This window comes from Pseudorca crassidens, chromosome 5 (assembly GCF_039906515.1).
Source record: "Pseudorca crassidens isolate mPseCra1 chromosome 5, mPseCra1.hap1, whole genome shotgun sequence".
Taxonomy (NCBI): Eukaryota; Metazoa; Chordata; class Mammalia; order Artiodactyla; family Delphinidae; genus Pseudorca; species Pseudorca crassidens.
Genome location: NC_090300.1, coordinates 69549814 through 69567636, shown reverse-complemented (window position 1 = coordinate 69567636; position 17823 = coordinate 69549814). Strand labels below are relative to the sequence as shown.

The 17823-nt window shown below is 41.4% G+C and overlaps 1 protein-coding gene across 2 annotated transcripts; it reads right to left on the bottom strand.

Moving 5' to 3' along the window:
* Positions 1-7667: 7667 nt before the first annotated feature.
* Positions 7668-17314, bottom strand: RTP4 (receptor transporter protein 4). 2 transcript variants are annotated; one of them, XM_067738379.1, is made up of 3 exons: positions 17169-17314; positions 14518-14697; positions 7668-12375 (listed from the first exon to the last, which is right to left on the bottom strand). In XM_067738379.1, the coding sequence occupies exons 2-3, from the start codon at positions 14670-14672 to the stop codon at positions 11190-11192; spliced, it is 1341 nt and encodes a 446-aa protein (XP_067594480.1). In that variant the 5' UTR covers positions 14673-14697; positions 17169-17314; the 3' UTR covers positions 7668-11189. The 2 variants fall into 2 exon arrangements, with proteins under 2 accessions (XP_067594480.1, XP_067594479.1); XM_067738378.1 differs by lacking the exon at positions 17169-17314 and having other exon boundaries at positions 14518-14941.
* Between the last annotated feature and the right edge of the window lie 509 nt (positions 17315-17823).

Below are 17823 nucleotides of genomic sequence, written 5' to 3'. Positions count from 1 at the left end.
TGTGAAGGGTAATTGAGGTTTGGAAACATTGGAGGCATCAAACTGGTTTTCAAAATTCATGTTTCTCAATCCCATGTGAACAGAAAGAAATACACACAGGAGTAGGCAAAGGAGATGGAATTCCAGGCCTGAATCTGAAGTATGACCTGGGTGGGGTGAGATTGGTTTCTACATTTCTAAAATAGAAACAACAATCTCTCCTTCCAGAAAACAATTGTAAGAAGGACCAAGCTATAAAAAAATTTTTTTTAAACTATAGAGCTGTATTGAAATATGAGTAATTATTGCTTTTAAAATGGCCATTTCTTTAGACACCTTTTTAAGTTACTATCAAATTGCCCAGCTTTTTAGTGAAAAGGAAGCCTAAGTAATAAACAAGCAGTTATCTTTAAGGAAATGATGGGCTGAGTTGCTCAGCTTTCCCCATACACTCAATGGTGATTGTTTAAAGATCACTTTAATAGTAGAACCTTAGGCGGGTTCCTTCCACCTTCTGCCTCAGTTTCCCCTGCTGAAAAAGGAAAATGTGCCTCTGTGAACTTTAAGCTTCATTTCAGCTCAGGTATTCCACAGTTCCAAGTTAAACAAGGTCAAAGTGATTTCTTCACCTCTTTCACCATTTCTGGGAACTTCTCTGAGAGCTAGGGCTATGGTCTTTCTCAGTACAGCCTGAGAATGGAAGAGGGGGTCCCCCTCTGAACTCAGCTGTGGGGAGCCCTGTATGACCAAGCACCCAGGGAGGGATAACACTCAGGAGCCATGCTGACAACGGGTTTCATTATGAACACTGAGATGCCCTCACTAATAAACTTCAGTACACTATTCTGCAAACACATTCACTTTCTTGTGATTTCTGGGAATAACTCTGGGCTCAGCTCTGTGGGAGAAGAAACAAAGAAACATACTTGTTCATTTGGCCTTAAGGGACAAGACTCTCACCCAGGATACTTAGAGGTTCTGCATGACAGACATTCTGCAGAGAAGAGAGATCCCAAGGAAGTCTGAGCTGGGGGCAGTAAACAAGGCCCAGTGCAAATGGAAAGACTCCCCATGGGAGGTAAGCTTTGAGCTAGGGCTTGAAGGGTGGGTGGTGTTTAGACTTAGACAAGAAAGAGAATTCCAGGAGTCACAATAAGGCAATAACCAGCAGATCAGTTGTGCAGCACACAACCCCAGAAACAATGCCCCAGATTCTCAGGAATCTCTTTAAGTTTTGCCCCAGACTCTTGATTCCCAGCATCCTCCTTTGTGCTGGTATCTTTGTTCCTTTCCCATTGCTTCATAGCATATTCTGCTACCTTACCCAGCTCTTTCAGATAACGTTTCCATTGGATTGTCTGCCTAACTCATGATTCAGTTTTCATCCCTGGATTTTGTGTGGCTTAAACAAATGGGAAATTTATTGGCTCCTATAAGAAAGTCCAGCAGTAAGGCAAACCTTAGAGTGCATATAAGCCTGTGGCCCTGGCTCTCCCTTCCTCTGAGTTTTCATCCTCAACCTACTAGTGAGGCAGCTGTGGACATTCCAGACTTCAAACATGGGCATGGTTTGTCCAGAAAATATACGAGGGTCACTTTTTGGAAATTTTATTTAAAAAGTGAGGAAGGATTTCCCAGAAGCCCTCTGCAAACTTCTCCTTGCATCTTATTGACCAACTTTGTGTCGACGTTCTTTTATGAATCAATCACTGTCCAGGGTATGTGATTTCCCTTGGATAAATCAGGCCTTGGGGTTGGGGGTGAAGCAAGTGAGCTTTGCAAGAGAAAGGTAAATACCTGAAAAAAAAGTGATGCTCTTTAAGATAGAAAGGAGCTCCGAAGACCTGTACAAAATCAAAGACTTTTAAAGACAGAAGGGAGCAGGACATGGAAGTTAAACTAGCAAAGAACGAATTGGCTGTGGCGAGGTCACCTTCCTTTAGGAGCCAGCAGGGGTCTATCAGGCAGATTTCTTCACTGGTACTGACCAGTGAAGGTGATTCCAGATTGACTAGTTTAAGATTCCATTCCTGGGAAAGGCTGAAACTGTAATTAAGTTAGGTATTAGGTCTTGGTTTATTGATCTGGGGCCTAGCACAAGTGACTCCATTCTGGGCTTGTGGTCCCTTTTTTTTTTTTTTTTAACACTAACCATAAGAAATTCATTCTTAAAATGTTTTTTCTTTTTATCTAGAGGATAAAAAGAATACAAAAGCAAGCCTCAAAATCAGGGCCTGGGGGAAGATGATTCATCCCCATCATGTTATCTTTTGAATGGTTAATAGCTACCCCTTATCTACCTGAATTCCATTTCAGACAAACAAAGTAATTTTGAAAAAGGCAATCTTAAAGAGACACTGGCAAGTCTGATGAACTCTGGTAATGAAATTATTCCAATCTCTGCCACCCACAAAGATCTGGAAGGAGCAAAAGGATGGATGTTTGTGTAGATGACTTGTCATTGTTGGTGAGCAGCTCAGTGTTACTTGTCTCAGGCTTCCAAATCTTTTGGCAAATAGTAACTCACTTATACTCAGAGCCCTCCCAAAAGGAAGGACATTAGCATTAACTCTAATGAAGAGCCAAGAAATTAGAGTTACCCTAAAGCCAAAAAATCAATGCCACCTTTGCAAATCCACCTGAGGCTTCCTAGGTCCTATATGCAAGTTCTCAGTCCTATCTTGGAAAAAAAACTATTACAGAATCCTTGAATTTAAGAAGTGGAAGAACTTTAATGGATACCTATGCCAAGTGAGTACATTCAGTCTTAAATCCCTTTAAGTAACATCTCCACCAAGATGTCACTGAGCCTCACTGGAACACATCTAATGAAGTTTCCAATAGAGAATATGCAGAAAAGGATCCTAGAGACAGTCAAGTATAAGGACTGAGTGTGTGTGTGGGTGGGGGAGGGTGATTAAGGATTACTGTAAGACACTGGAGGGAAAGAGAGTATTGAGATCATACCTTGTGTTTGGGAAATATGGGGACAAGGAACTAGTCTGGGCGTCCTCACAGGTCAGTGTTTCATACGCAACACCTTAAGTGAGTGGATGGGTGGGGCAGACCAGAGTAGGGAATATACTTCTTCCATTCACAATTTCGCTCTTGTACATCTGGGTCTTTCTGGATTGTGTGGCAAGGACAACAACACAGGGTTGAGTTTATATAAAGAGACTTCAGATGTCATCCTACATCTGCTAGCAAACACCAGTGTTATTTTGGACAGGTTTTTAAAAATTACCTGAAACTTGGAAATAGGCAAAAGAAATCATTGAGTGTTCTTTCAATGCAGACTTTGAATTTATTGGATGACTTTACTTCACTATAAGGCAAAGGTTCATTAGGAAAATTTTGTTCAGTGAAGATGCAAATAATTTCTTCCCAGTGGAACTAATAGCCTGAAAGTTTACAGTTTATGATCCGGTTAAACATAAGCCAGTTTTTGGATAGCTTGTAAGTCAGCAAGCCATTAAATTGCTTATACATACCTAGCTTCTCAAATGCTCTCTGTGCCGGTTTTAAATCTTACTGCTTTCCTCATTAATTAATGAGCTCAGTAAAATCTTTGAAACCTGTTCATTTAACACCTATATGAGAGACGTGATTTTACCTTTTCGAAAATTATACTCTAACAGGCAATCTTATGTCTCTAAAGACTTGGTTTTCTTCTCTGTTAAAAAATACATTAGGACTAGAGGGTTTCTAAGAGCCCACTCTAAGGTATCTGAGCCACTAAGCCATCTGGAACCCTCTTTCCCAGCTTCCCAGGGTCTCTGGAGAAAGAACCACACTAACTCTCTAGAGCTGGAATCAGTGCCTGCCAGCACTGCTCCCAGACATCCAGCCCCCAGAGAGGTGGTCAGTTCACACCAGAATGCTGCTTGCTTGCAGCAATTCTAAGATTATTTGGAAGTTTCCAGGAGCCAAACTGTGTTGTTTCACCCAGTTTACTCCGTTCCCCTGCCTTTGTCTCCTCCAGCCATTCCCTACTTCCCACTATAAACCTCAGAAATTCCTAGTTCCACACTGCAAGCTTTTAGTTTAATCCCAAGGGTAAGGCTTCACCCCTGAGTGTTCATCTCTTTGACATCCCTAAGTGAAAATTGATGACATTTGGCCTCTGCTGAGGGACGAGGGATCAAACAGCTATTCCCTTCCCTCCCACTGCTGCAAAGAGGTGGGTCAGGATTCTTCTCTAAACCCGCTTCTGGCTCTGACATCTGATGAATCTGTCCTTCCAAACCTCCAGAGTCTTCCCTCCCTGTGACTTCTTGGCCTGAGGATGTTCAGACATAATGCACAAGCTGAAAGTGCCTTGAATTAACCAGGGGTGAAGATGTAAAGGATAGATGGTAGCACAGAACAAGAAAAGCAGGTCAAGAAAGGTCAGTGGATGCATTTAGCATTCCTTGAAATCCATAGCTTTTGGCCCTGGACTCTCATTAATGAAAAACTTTTCCATTTTAGGGGATGACTGATTTTGTTAACAGGAGTTTTTTGCTGAGTCCTCTCATGTCAGATCTCTGTTTGGCTGAGAATTATCTCTGTGCTTTCAGTGTTCATAAAATATATATATATATATATATACATACACACACACACACACATACACACATTTGTTTCTGATCCCAGTTTGGCTGCCTGGCCTGACTGATAATACTTCCTCATGGCTTGGTTAGGTGCTGTTGAATTTCTCTCCATTTCTTTCTTCCCTCCAGTAACATCCCAATCCATTATTGCATAATTCAAGTTAATTACCAAGCATGGAGGTAGAGTAATGCTTCCTGGGCTGTATAGGAGTGGAAAGATTTCCCTTTCTTTCCTTCTAGGTTTTTGGCTGGTCTAATAATTAAATTGATATAAGACAGATTCACAGGAGAATGTCAAATAAAAGTATAACATGTATACCTTCATGTATACGTGGGAGAGACCCAGGGAAACCGAGTAACTCCCCAAGATGGTCAGAATCATCATGTTAAATATTCAGCTAAAGACAAAAGAAGATGTTGAGGGTGAGGAGTCAGTTATGGAAGGTGACCAGGAAAACATAGTAAACAAGAGTAAGGTTGTTATACAGATTGAAGTCCTTACCTTCTCCATTGCAAAGAGTTTCTAGAGATTTAGAATCATCCTTCTCTTCCTGATACAGAGAGGGAGACACTCTCACACATGGAGATTTCCCTTATAAATATAAATGTCTCTTACAAAAGGGTAACTTCTACTCAGTTCTCAGAGCTTCTCCTCTATCTGCTGTTTCTTAAAAATAGCCAGCTTAAAATAATCCTTATGCTGAAGAGGCATGTTTTAGGATAACAAATTCTGCTCCTCTTCAGTCCTGCCTTTGAAACTTCAAACAAGAAGTTTCACAGCCCAGAAGCTAAGTTGATAGATTGCTTCATATCTCATTAAACCAATCTCCGTCTTGAGAATAGGTCAGTTCAGTTAAATGGTCGTGTCTCGTTTCAGGAGGTTGTCTTGTATTTGAGCTCCCCAAATTAGGCCTATATTGTGTGAGAAATCAGGTATTTAATAAGGCATTTCTATGGAAACAAAATAAAAACAAAGCTTAATGATTGCAGCAGACTGAAAACCCAGTCTGAGTTCTGAGGGCAGTCAGTCAAGAAGATTTCTAGAGAATACTCTAGATGTTGGGGTCAAAGCATCTTCTGTAGTTGGAATGTCTCTAATGATGTCATCATGTGTTCAAGTAAACTTTCTGAGTGATGCACACAGCAGCAGACACAAAGATGGCCTACACATAAGCTGTTGTGGTGGTTTCTCTGAAGTTTGTATCAAGTCGTTCACATTCAGTTTGCAGGGTTTCAGGGAATAGTGCAGCTTTTGTTCTTAGTGATTCCAAGTCAAAAGGGTAAGAGAAAATTGGAAACATTAGTTTGGGGTGTTACAGCCAGATATTGGAGGAAACTAGAAGAATTCAGGATTCAGTCCAGTTTACAGGTAAATAACAAAACCTCAAAGACAATTAACAGTACTAGAATCTAATATCCACAAAGGTGTGTTACTGAAACCTACTTTATCTCTCTAAAATGACCCTCATTTCTATAAAAGAGAGCCAAATTAAGTCTAATTTTTTTGCAAAATACATCTAGTTCCAAAAAATTGACCTGATTATTTACATAAGTGCAGCAAGAATAGTGATTGATCATAGAGGCTCTTTTAAATCTGTTTGCTGGAACTTTTCTTAAGAAATATCAGTTTGAACTTTTAAAAGCCTCTTAAGGCCAGGAAGCCAAGCCAAGGACTTACCCTCAGAAATTTCCTGCAATATATATAGATTTGGGTGAGTTCATCTCTTCTCAAGGTCCCCAGAGTACCTTGAGGCTCTTGTACCTACCAGGAAGTGACCTTCCTTAGTCACCTGATTAGGTTGCTGGGAACCTTGTAAGCAAGGGCAGGCCAGTATTTCCAAGGGGTTTTATTGGCTTCATAAAGTCAACCTTAGTTCCTTTAAGTTTTCTGGTTATATCTGAGTCTATGCACATTCTCAAACCTAACATCCTAGTCAAAGCCTTGATAATATAACCAGTGTTTTCAACTGTGTCCTGTTATAAGAACAGATTCTTATTGAACTTATGCAAATAAATATATTACCATGAAAATAAGAATACTCATTGAGAGTTTATGAATTATAGAAGGATCAAGAAGGGAGAAAAAGATAAATAAGTCATCTTTGTTGATAGCTTAAGAGAAAAGAGGGAGGGTTTCCCTCAAATCTGGAAAAACTAAAACATTTTTAAAAATCAGCAGTGTTTCAAATAAAAATCATAAAATTATAATCATCCTCATCGGTTCATTCAGTCCCACGTTATTAATCCTTGTTCTACTTGAATCCAGTTTTTCCATGAGTTCTGGAAATTCCTACCCAGTTCAGTTTTATGATCTTAAAGTTATCAGAAACCTGTATTCTAGAGTACTTGTTTGAGCCCACTCCATGAATCTCTCTGAAAATGAAACATATTTGCAAAAGCATAAAAGTAAAAGAGTAACTCTTCGTAAATGACAAAGACTTTAAAATGGCCATGGTTAAAGACCTCATGAGAGTTCATTATAATGCAGTTGACAAGGAAATGTGCTTATTTCTGTAACACACAACACTTCAAGATAATAATTAGAATTAAAAATGATAACATACCAGGACATATCAGATTTTATACAATTTCTAGAACACATATAAATAACATGTAGCCACACAAATATAATCTAAGAAGGTTTAGCATCATTTATTTGGCAATGCTTCTCACATAATCCAACATATCAAACAAGCCTAATTAGTTCATCATCTCTCCTCTATAAAGAGAGAGAACAAATATTATATGGTAGCACTTATATGTGGAATCTAAAAAATTAATACAAATGAATCTGTATACAAAACAGAAACAGAGTAACAGAGATAGAAAACAAACTTACGGTTACCAAAGGGGAGAGGGGGTGATGGAGGGATAAATTAGGTATTTGGGATTAGCAGATACAAACTATTTTATATAAAATAGATGAACAACAAGGTCCTACTGTATAGCACAGGGAACTATATTCAACATCCTGTAATAAACCATAATGGAAAAAAATACGAAAAAGAATATATATATATAATTAAATCACTCTTCTGTTCCCCAGAAACTAACATAGCATTGTAAAACAATTATACATCAATTTTTTTTTAAAAAAAAGGAGAGAGAACAAATCTTTTGAGATGTTCCAGGGGCCCTCTGGGAAATCCCCAAATTAGTTCGAGGTCAAAAAGACTTCATTTAGAATTTAATTTTGGGAAGTTTGTGAAAAATATCAAAAGGTTTGGATACTTGACTAAATAGGATCCCAGATTATTAATAAACAATACTTAATAATCTATGTGACAAAGTGACAGTAAAGTGTTTCAAAGGCAAATATAGAATGTTACATAGTTGTTAACAAAACTTCACTCTTAATATTGAGAAGATTCATTTTTCTTAAGTTACCAAAGACCTGATTAAGATGACATGAAGCACAGGAAATTATTTTGATAAAACACAGAACTTCTGTTTTTTAGGAAGGTTATTTAATAGGTAAAGAAAAACCTTTCACAGTCTCTTATCAGGAGCAGACCAACAGTCCAGTAAAACTTTGTCTTTTCAGTATATGAAAAAAAAAATCAAGTTTTAGTTTTATATAAGTACACTATTAATATTAAGGCTTATTTAAGAAACACTTTTAGTAACAATTCAATTTTAGCCAGCTTGATTAGACAAGGTAAAATTTCCCATGCTCATGCTTAATTTCCCTCTCTCTCTATAGTTACAGATATAGATATGTCCATAATTTGTCCTCTATTTTTCTGTTGTCCTCTTTTCAATTCTGAAATAATCAGTATTACTTTAGGACAAATTTACTTTCTTTTCCATTAACAAAAATGCATCTCCATATCTCATACCTTTTCTTAGCCAAAAACACGTCTTACTTTCCTTGCATACAGAATTTTTCCCCTTATTATTTCTAGTAGTTTACATATACAGTTGACGCTTGAACAACATGGGTTTGAACAGCATGGGTCCACTTATACGCAGATTTTTTTTCAATAAATATGTACTACAGTACTATATGATCTGAGTTGGTCATTCCATTGGAGGAACCCCCTTCCCCGATTTCAGTATATGTATTTTTTTCTCTCTCTTGAACTGATCAGTTTTCCTAATGAGGAACTGTCCATTCTTTGTGTATTTGAGGGGAGGGTTAGTAGGATATAATGCTGGCTCCTAGATTTGGTAGTGGGCTAAGGGAGTGCCTCTAGTCAGTATGTAGACTTTCTGATTGCTGGTTGGTACCCCCTCCCTTAACTATGCACAAGTTCCTAAACCCAGAGTCCCTCTGGGTCAATGTCTTCGGAGAATAAACCTCCATTCCTCACCCTGGAATGAGTTAAGAGTGGGTACAAGGCTGCATCGGAGTGGGGAAATGGAACTTTTTCTAAAGGCTTTCGACCAATCCTTCCACTTCAGGCTTCCTAACACCCACCTTCAGAGCTACTTGTTGCCTACAGTTTTTGAACTTTTATGAAATTGTGCCACATCAATTGCCTTGCACCTTGGTTTTCCTTTGCCTAACTTGTATTCCAGATCTCTCTGCAAGTCAGTAACCCATCACTAATCCATCTGTTTTGTAGCTTCCACCCATGCTCTTTGCCTTGTGAATTGATGCTTTTTCCCCCCCTTTTACTGTCACGCAGTGGGATTTCAAGAGTGATCAGAAGGAAATGCATGTGTTCAATCCTCTATGTTTAATTAGAAGTCATTAACCTATTTTACAGATGGAGAAACTGAGGGTCAGGGGGGGATAATGACCTGCACCAGTCATATCTCATAACCAAGACAGAAATAAAGTCTCTAGTCCTCATGTGTATGTTCTTTATGAAAGAAGCAAAAAGGTATGAAAACAGGAGGAATGCAGACATTTAGTAAAGTGGTTTGGGGATGGGGGCATATATAAATGGAGAGTACTGATGGGAGTGGCCTGAGAGGCAATGAAAAGAGATGGCCAGAAAAGAAGGAAGTGTTTTCATCCTTGGGTTTTCTGCCATCTTGCCTTTCATGGTCTTCAAATTCCTTCAAGATATTTATTGTCTACAAGAACCCCTCTCTGTGTTTACCACTCTCCTATTTCAAGCCAGAATCCTAACTGGTTCTATCCTATATTCCATTCTTTTCCAGAAAGAGATAATATTTTTAAACTGTTATTCTACTCAAATTGCCCATATTCTCAAATCCTTGCAATGACTCCCCACTGCCTATGAGGTAAAATCCAAATCTCCTCATTATTTCAATAATCCAAGTCCCTGAACTGTTTGGGGAGAGGGGTTGATAGGAAAACCTAGTGGCAAGAGATGGGAGCAACTTGACAAAAGAAGGGATAATAAGCATTGGTGAAAAGGAGGAGAAGTTAAAAATGACTCTAAGGTGATAAGCTTGAGTGACTAGGGCAGAGTTGAACAAGAAAGTCAGAGATGCTGATGAGCTTGATTTTGAATGTGGGAAGGTAGAGGTGGTAGTACGAGAACCATGTAGAAATGCCTAGCAGACAGATGGAAAGAGAGAGTGAAAGATGAAGCTATGCATCACAAGATCTCAGGACTGGCACGTTCTTACATGATTCCCAATCCAATGCTAGAAGGAGTGAGAGAATATGATAGCTCCAAGGGTCACCAAACTACTTAAGCCCACCCAAATACCTCCATTCTAAATAGATTCCCCGTGATTTGATGATGCTTTAGAAAATCTCTTTAGGATGGGGATATTTGGGTGGGTTTATGTAGGAGAGAAAAAAGAACAAGAGGGGATGTGTATGTCAATATTTCTAATCTATACTCTTTTTTGTTGTTGTTAAAGCTAAAGCATACCCAAAACATAGCTGCCTGATCCCTGCAGTGATACTGATAACTGTATTAATTTCCTGTTGCTGCTGTAACAAATTACCATGAATTTAGTGCCTTAAAACAACATAAATTTACTTTCTCATGGTTTTGGAGGTTAGAAGTCTAATATCAGCCTCACTTGGCTAAAGTCATATGTCAGCAGAGCTGGTTCCTTCTGGGGGCTCTAGGGGAGAATATATTTCTTTGCCGTTATGAGCTTCTAAAGGCTGCTTGCACTCCTTGGCTTGTGACCCCTTCCTCCACCTTCAGAGCACATCACTTCAACCTCTGGTTCTATAGTTAACTTTCCTTTTTCTGACGTTGACCCTCTTGCCTCCCTCCTATAAAAACCCATGTGATTACATTTGGCCCATTTGGATAACACAAGATAATCTCCTCATCTCAAGATCCTTAAATTAGTCGCATCTGAAAAGTCCCTTTAGCCGTGTAAAGTAACATATTAGGACATGGGCATTTTGGGGGAACCATTATTCAGCCTACTACAATAACTTTCTGATGAAACTCAGGACCCTCAGTTCTTGTCAAGATATGGTCTCTATATATTGATATCAATGAATGAGTGAATGCATGAGTAAAAATCTTTTAATGATTTAACAAATATTTATTAATCTGCCAGGTCATGTTTTAAACTATCTGCAAAAGAGGTCCAGGAACCAGTTCTTATTCTATAAATTTGACCCTGCATTGGTCCCAAAGCAAATTCTGTCATATTAAAATGGCATCCAGTTCATTGATTACCATGGAATTAAGACAAGAGAAGACAAGTCTTTTTTCATCATTCTACTTATAGGTATTTACATAGAAGAAAGGTAAACAGAGCAACAACACAGACATAGCCCCAATTGAACCGCTGCTCCTGGTTCAAGGAATTATTTGGTAACGTTGAAGGAGGTAATCTGAAAGAGCTGTCTCGAGCAGACCCTCTAGGTGAGCACCTCTCCTGCCTGCCCCAGGGAGCTTGACTTTCACTGAAGTTCCTACATGTAGCCGTGGGGCCTGTTCCCCGTGTGGGCTGTGAGTTTGACCCCAGTGGTGAGGGGCCTGCCCTCCTTGTAGCCTGAGTGTCTGACCTTGATGTGGCCCTTGGGATTGTCCCCCATGTGGGCTGTGGGTCTGTCACCTTTGTGGCCTGACGACCTGCCCCTTGGGTGGCTTGTGCATCCTGTGTCAACTGCAGGCCTGACATCTTTATAGCCTGAGAAGATGTCAGCCGGGGGGTCTGTGGTCCTGTCCCCAGTGTGGATTGTGAACGTGCCAACCCTTTAGGTAATGGACCTATTGCTTGTCTGGGCCGTGGGTCTGTCCACCCTGGGGGAAGTGATCCTGCTACTCGGATGGGCTGTGGGCCTGTTCCCCGTGCAGCCTGCCAGTATGCCCCTGGTGTGAGCAGTCGGCCTGTCTCCCGTTTGAGCTGAGGGCCTGCCCCAGGCCCTTGGATCCCAGCAGTGGCATGGCTGGGCCCTGGGCCTTTATGGGTGCAGGAATACCCACTTCCCTGAGTCTCCTTTGCCTCAGCTGACTGGTTCCTAGCTTGGTTTTGGCCACACATGTCACCAGGGTGAGGAGAGGAGCTCCCAGTCTTCATGTAGGAGAGAGAGGATTTGGCTGGCTCTGTCATGCAGTTATGTAAGTTCTGTATACAGAAGCCCAGAGCACATGCCTCACAATTGACCGTATCATGGTGCCCATCCAAAGGCACCTCCCGGATCACTGGTATCTCCAAAACCTTCTTGGTGCCATTTCTGTAGAATCTCTCCAGAATACGCTGCACCAGGTTGTTCAGAATCCTCTTGGTGCTATCCAGGGAGAACTCAGGCTTCTCAAATTGAGACTGGGAACACTTCCGGCACCTCTGACCAAAGAGCCGCACAAGCACCTTTCCCTGGGACTTCTGGTGCTCCAGGTACATGTGAAATAGGATCTGCACTTGGGCGGAAGGCCAGCTTCGACGGCATGAGGAACAACAGAACCTACAGACAGAAGATCATCGTGCCCTCAGCTGATTGTTGACCGAGGCCAGGGAAATGGGCCTGGCCTCGGTCTCTAAGAACCCTTTCAACTTGAAAAAGTGTATGTGATGTTGCCAATTTGACAAGAATGAGAGGGACTGCATTTCTAGTAAAGCTTTCTCCTGTGGCCCATTGAACTCCCACCTATATGTGGTACCAAGTCTGCCTCTGCCGGTAAAACACCTCTGGATGTCTCAGAGGGAAAAACATTTCTGCCATTTGCCAGTGAAATTTGGTCTTCACAAGGTCATGGAAAACTCTTATAAAGTACCTATTTTGAGGCAGTGTTTTACAATGTTATCCCATTTTATCTTTAAAGCACTCTTCTGAGGTAGGCATTATTGAGCCCAATATGCAGATAAGGAAACTGAATCATAAAACAATACACAACTTGCTTAAGGACACACAAAGTTAAGTGGTAGAGCCATGTTTCCAATCCCAACATTATCTACCTACTATACCACATTACCTCTATTGAGCAATGTGGTTAGCTTTGTACCTGACTTAGGACCTGGAACCATAATACTTGGGTTGGAGACTCAAGTCCATAGTTTACAGCAGGGGGACTTTGGAAAAAGCACTACTCTAAGCCTCAATTTTTACATCCATAAAATATTAAAGGGAAAAATATTCAAGGGTTATATTGTCAACATTAAATGAGACAATATATGTGAAAGCATTTTGTAAACTACAAAGTGCTTTTCAAAAGCTGGTTGATATTTTTCTAAAACTCTGCTGATCTGTTGCTTTTCCCAACTCAGAATGACTATCAGGTCAATTCATCTGAACAAGAGAAGCACCTGTCCATTTGTGGCAGTGCCAAACTGATAAAAGACATCATGAGTCCCTCCAAGAGCTCTGGCTGGTGCAAAGAGAGACTCTTACATAGTTCACCAGGTTCCAAGCAGAACAGAATGACTGCTATGTGGGCTGTGGCCAATGGCTTGAAAACTGTTCTGTAGAGCCCCAGGAAGCTTCATGTAAACAATGGGTTCTGCAGCTAAAAATAATTATATATAAATATATATGTTCTGTAGTATGTAATATGTGAACATACGTTATTTATAAATGTATTACAAACATATATATATATATATATATAGAGAGAGAGAGAGAGAGAGAGAGAAAGAGAAAGAAAGAAAGAGAGAACCATTCACTGTCTTACGGGAATGGAGAAGAAGGAACACTTACTGTCCCTAGGAAGACCAGGGTACTTGAGTTAGTCCTTGAGGGACAAGTAGGGAGGGAGGGAGGAAGAAAGGGCCTGCTGAACAGGCAGAACATCATAGACAAGGGTATAGAAGTCTGAAAATTTATGGCATGGCTAATAACCCATAAGGAATGGAACAGAGGACACCTGAGGCAGGATGGGGGCAGGCAGGGAAGCAGGATAACAGGTGAGGTGGAAAGTGAAGCGAAAGTCCCTGCATGCCATATAAAAAGAGAAGACTTGATTGTCCAAGTCTTGTCCAAGTCAGCATTTCTCACCCTTCTGCATGGGCAAGGAAGCTGGTTCCTGCAACTTAGAGGCTCATTGGAAGTTAAAGAGGGAGACAGACAATAAGGGAGGGGCAGTATTTAGGGACGCAAAGAACCAGGTTTTCATTTCTTGCAGCATCAATCCCTCCTATTATCTTCAGGCCTTCAGTAAAGTAATGTTCAAAGCCATTGCTTGGCCTTAATCAATTCTTGGGGCTATAAAGGAAGGCCCCAGTCTTCCTAGGCTGGTACTGACCAGGACTAGGCTCGTAGGGCTGCTGCAGCCTGGGGAAGCCAGACAGGACTGATGGGGGAGAGCAGATCTCTGTATAGAAGCAGTCTGGAATAAATTGTGGCGAGAGAATAGGAGGGCAGATTTATGGTATTCCCTGGGGATTTCCAGAAATACTTAAGGAGAAAGCCTTGTAAAAGAAAAAATTTCCTACCATTAAGCAAAATAGAGGCTTAGAGCCTTATCATTTCCATCTTAAAGAACACTGTGATTATAAAAGCATGAAGAGCCTGGTGACACATATTCTTTTAACAAGCTCTCAAAAGAATCATCAATGCTTAGCTGAACCTCTTGGCTCAGAAAGGCCCATGGCTGGACAGACTCTCACATACCTGCCAAATGCTCTCTGCTTGTATTGCTTCCACCCTGGGGCTGCACAGTCTGGCCGAAGGTTCCCATCCATCTTCAGGGTCCATCTTGCCTGGGGTTTCTCCTGCCAGATCAGTTCTTGAAATGTCTGCTCCCATGTCCCAACATCCAAAACCATTTTCTTACTCTGAGGCCCCAGGAAACTGAATCATAAAACAATACACAACTTGCTTAAGGACACACAAGGAAACTTGTGTGTCCTTAAGTTATGTTGACAATAACTTTCAGTTTCCAGCAAGAAGAAAAAACAGTTTCAGTTTCTCCGTCAAGTTTCAGTTTCTCCGTCTGGATACACGTCACTTCCTTTTTTTTTTTAACATCTTTATTGGAGTATAATTGCTTTACAATGGTGTGTTAGTTTCTGCTTTACAACAAAGTGAATCAGTTATACATATACATATGCTCCCATATCTCTTCCCTCTTGCATCTCCCTCCCTCCCACCCTCCCTATCCCACCCCTCTAGATGGTCACAAACCACCTAGCTAATCTCCCTGTGCTATGCAGCTGCTTCCCACTAGCTATCCACCCTACGTTTGGTGGTGTATGTATGTCCGTGCCACTCTCTCACTTTGTCACAGCTTACCCTTCCCCCTCCCCATATCCTCAAGTCCATGCTCTAGTAGGTCTGTGTCTTTATTCCCGTCCTACCCCTAGGTTCTTCATGACCTTTTTTTTTTTCTTAGATTCCATATATGTGTGTTAGCATACGGTATTTATTTTTCTCCTTCTGACTTACTTCACTCTGCATGACAGACTCCAGGTTTGACTTTTGTTTCAGACTGTTTGAGTACACAGAGCAAGTTTTTGTTCTGAGGACAGGGGGCAGCAGGGATTTGCTAGTTTGTGAACAGGTCTTGCTAAGGGATGTCTGAGTACAAAACTCTGGTCTGGATTCTGGAGGCACCTATAAGTTAGTTTTTATTTTATTTTTCTCTTATTTTTGCACTAGGCAAAGCACTATGCTCGGCATTGGGACAAGTAACATCGACTAAGAATAAGTTCCTGCGCCCATAGATGCTCACGCCCTCGTGTAGACACTGGGTAGGGGGGGCCGGTGCGGGGGAGCACGTGTCCAAGGCTCCTTTCGTGCACCTGATGAGACCTCACCACAGTCCCTTAGGGGGGGATTATTCCTGGTACTTTTCAGGTGAGTGGCACAGAGAGTGGAGGTCCCTTGTTCAAAGCCACCCAGTTGGTAAGCAACATAAGTGAGACTTGAACCCCATCCTGTGAGATTCTAAACCTGTGATGTCTCCAGCTACCTCCCTCCCTGAGGAGAGCTCAGAGGGAGCTCAGAATGGTGTTTTGGGTTCCAGGTTGGCACTCTGGAGCCAGTGGGAAGAACCATCGTGAAATCCTGACCTAGTGATTTGGTCTACTGAGATATCCTGGGTCGTGAGGCAGGACTCTAGGCCAAATGAAAAGATTACTTAACTCTGCCTTTTGCTGTGTAAATTATCATGTAACGCAGTATACGAGCAGGTGTGGGAGCCATCTTTGGATGTCAGGATAGAGTTCCCATTCCTGGGGTGAGGGATTGGAACTAGATGACCTATAAAATCACTTCTAACTCAAAAGAGTCTGAGATTCTAGAAAGTAAGCTCTGTCCCTCTGGAGTTGAAATTTAAATGGGGGAGGTAAGACAAGCAGGATGCTTATGTCCTTAGAAGCCCCTACAGTTATTGTTCCCAGACAGGATAAGCCTAAGTCTTCTCGTGCTTTCTGGATTTTAACATGTTCTATTTGGGAGGAAGAAACCCCCTCCCCTGTCCCCCGCTCCCAGGATATTCTGTTCTGTACAAACTCTCTCTGCTTTTATAACTTTACACATTGAGGGTGCTTACGTCTGCATAGACAATATAGGAAACTCTTGTCTGCACAGATAGTTGGAGGAACTTGGAATTAAACCCATGGGATATTAGAACTGGAAATCCCTTAGGAATCAACTTGTCCTCTTTTCTCTCTGATTATTATACATGAGAAAATAGAGACAAAGTGGAAAGAAGTCTCCTGCCCAAGGTCACACAGAAAATTATTGCCAGTAGAGGGCCAGAACCCAAACATCCCATGTCCTAGCTCTGAGCTCTGCTCACCTGCTCCAACCATGCCTAGGCTCTTTCCCCACCCTTGCTCTCCTACTTTCTGCTGGGTTTAAGAACCCAAGCCCACTCTTTTTGTCCTGTATCTTCAGAGCAGCCCTGCCTCCTGACTCCTCAAATGGTCTTCTTTCCCAAAATGTAGCCTTGACTGATCCATTGCACTCCCTGCCATTTCCCTCTGCCTCTGCTTCATGTGCTTCCTTTGACACACACAACTGCTCCAGGCCAGCCTGGTCCAATGGACAGGGGCATGGGGAGACCAGGGGTATGTATTGAGATTTGAGGGCTGGAGGAAGCCCACTACCTTCCTCACCACATGACAAAAAAAAGAAGAAAGAGAAAGAAATTACAGCCCTTTAAAAACCCCATGGATCCACTGTAAGCCACTTGTTCCCTCGTACCAAGGCATTAGGGTAATCAAATCATGGAACTTGTAGTTGGAAGAAACCTCATATATCATCTTGTGACCTCCCCCTCCCATGTCATTGATAGCGAAGGTGTCAAAACGACTTACCCAAGTCATACAGGGTCATGACGTCTAGGCTTTCATCAACAGTTGGTGCCTCATCATAGATTGGCTGAAGAGTTCATGAGAGACAGTCAGAAAAGAGGAAGGATCCTCAAAGGACACAAAGCACAGGTCAGTTCTGAAAAAGGAAAATTTAGATTCTCAGCAGTTTTGAGCTGGAATGAATCTACAGGGTCATCTAATCCTTGGATGGCACATGATGTCACTCCCCTATTCTTTTTCAAGGCAGACATTGCTAATCGATGATTGCACTCTTCTCTCTGGGTCTGGGCGTATCTTCAAAATCTCTTTCATCAGTGGTCTAGGCAGCCACTGCCAACTGATTGATAGATGACAATTTTTTTTGCCATTCCTGCAATAGTCCAGCTCCCTTATTTTACAAGTTGCAGAAACCAAAGCCAAGATAGATTTAATTTAACTAGGACTAAAGTACAGTTTTTGTAATCTTAGGCATGTACCCATTTTCAGAATATCACATGACCTATTACAAATAAGTCTAGCACAAAGTTTAACACAAAGAGATGTGTTCTTCTTGGGGACATTTTAGGCAGAGGAAGAAAGGAGGGTAGACATTAGTGATAGGGATTGAGGGGGTGGGACTGAGAAAGGAGATGGAGACCCTATCTATGGCAGTAATCCA

Excerpts from the sequence above, each read along its gene's own strand:
- RTP4 (XM_067738379.1), bottom strand. The coding sequence starts at position 14,672 with ATGGTTTTGGATGTTGGGACATGGGAGCAGACATTTCAAGAACTGATC. Across the intron at positions 12,376-14,517 it reads AAGCAGAGAGCATTTGGCAG|GTTCTGTTGTTCCTCATGCC; the intron begins GTATGTGAGAGT and ends TTCTGTCTGTAG.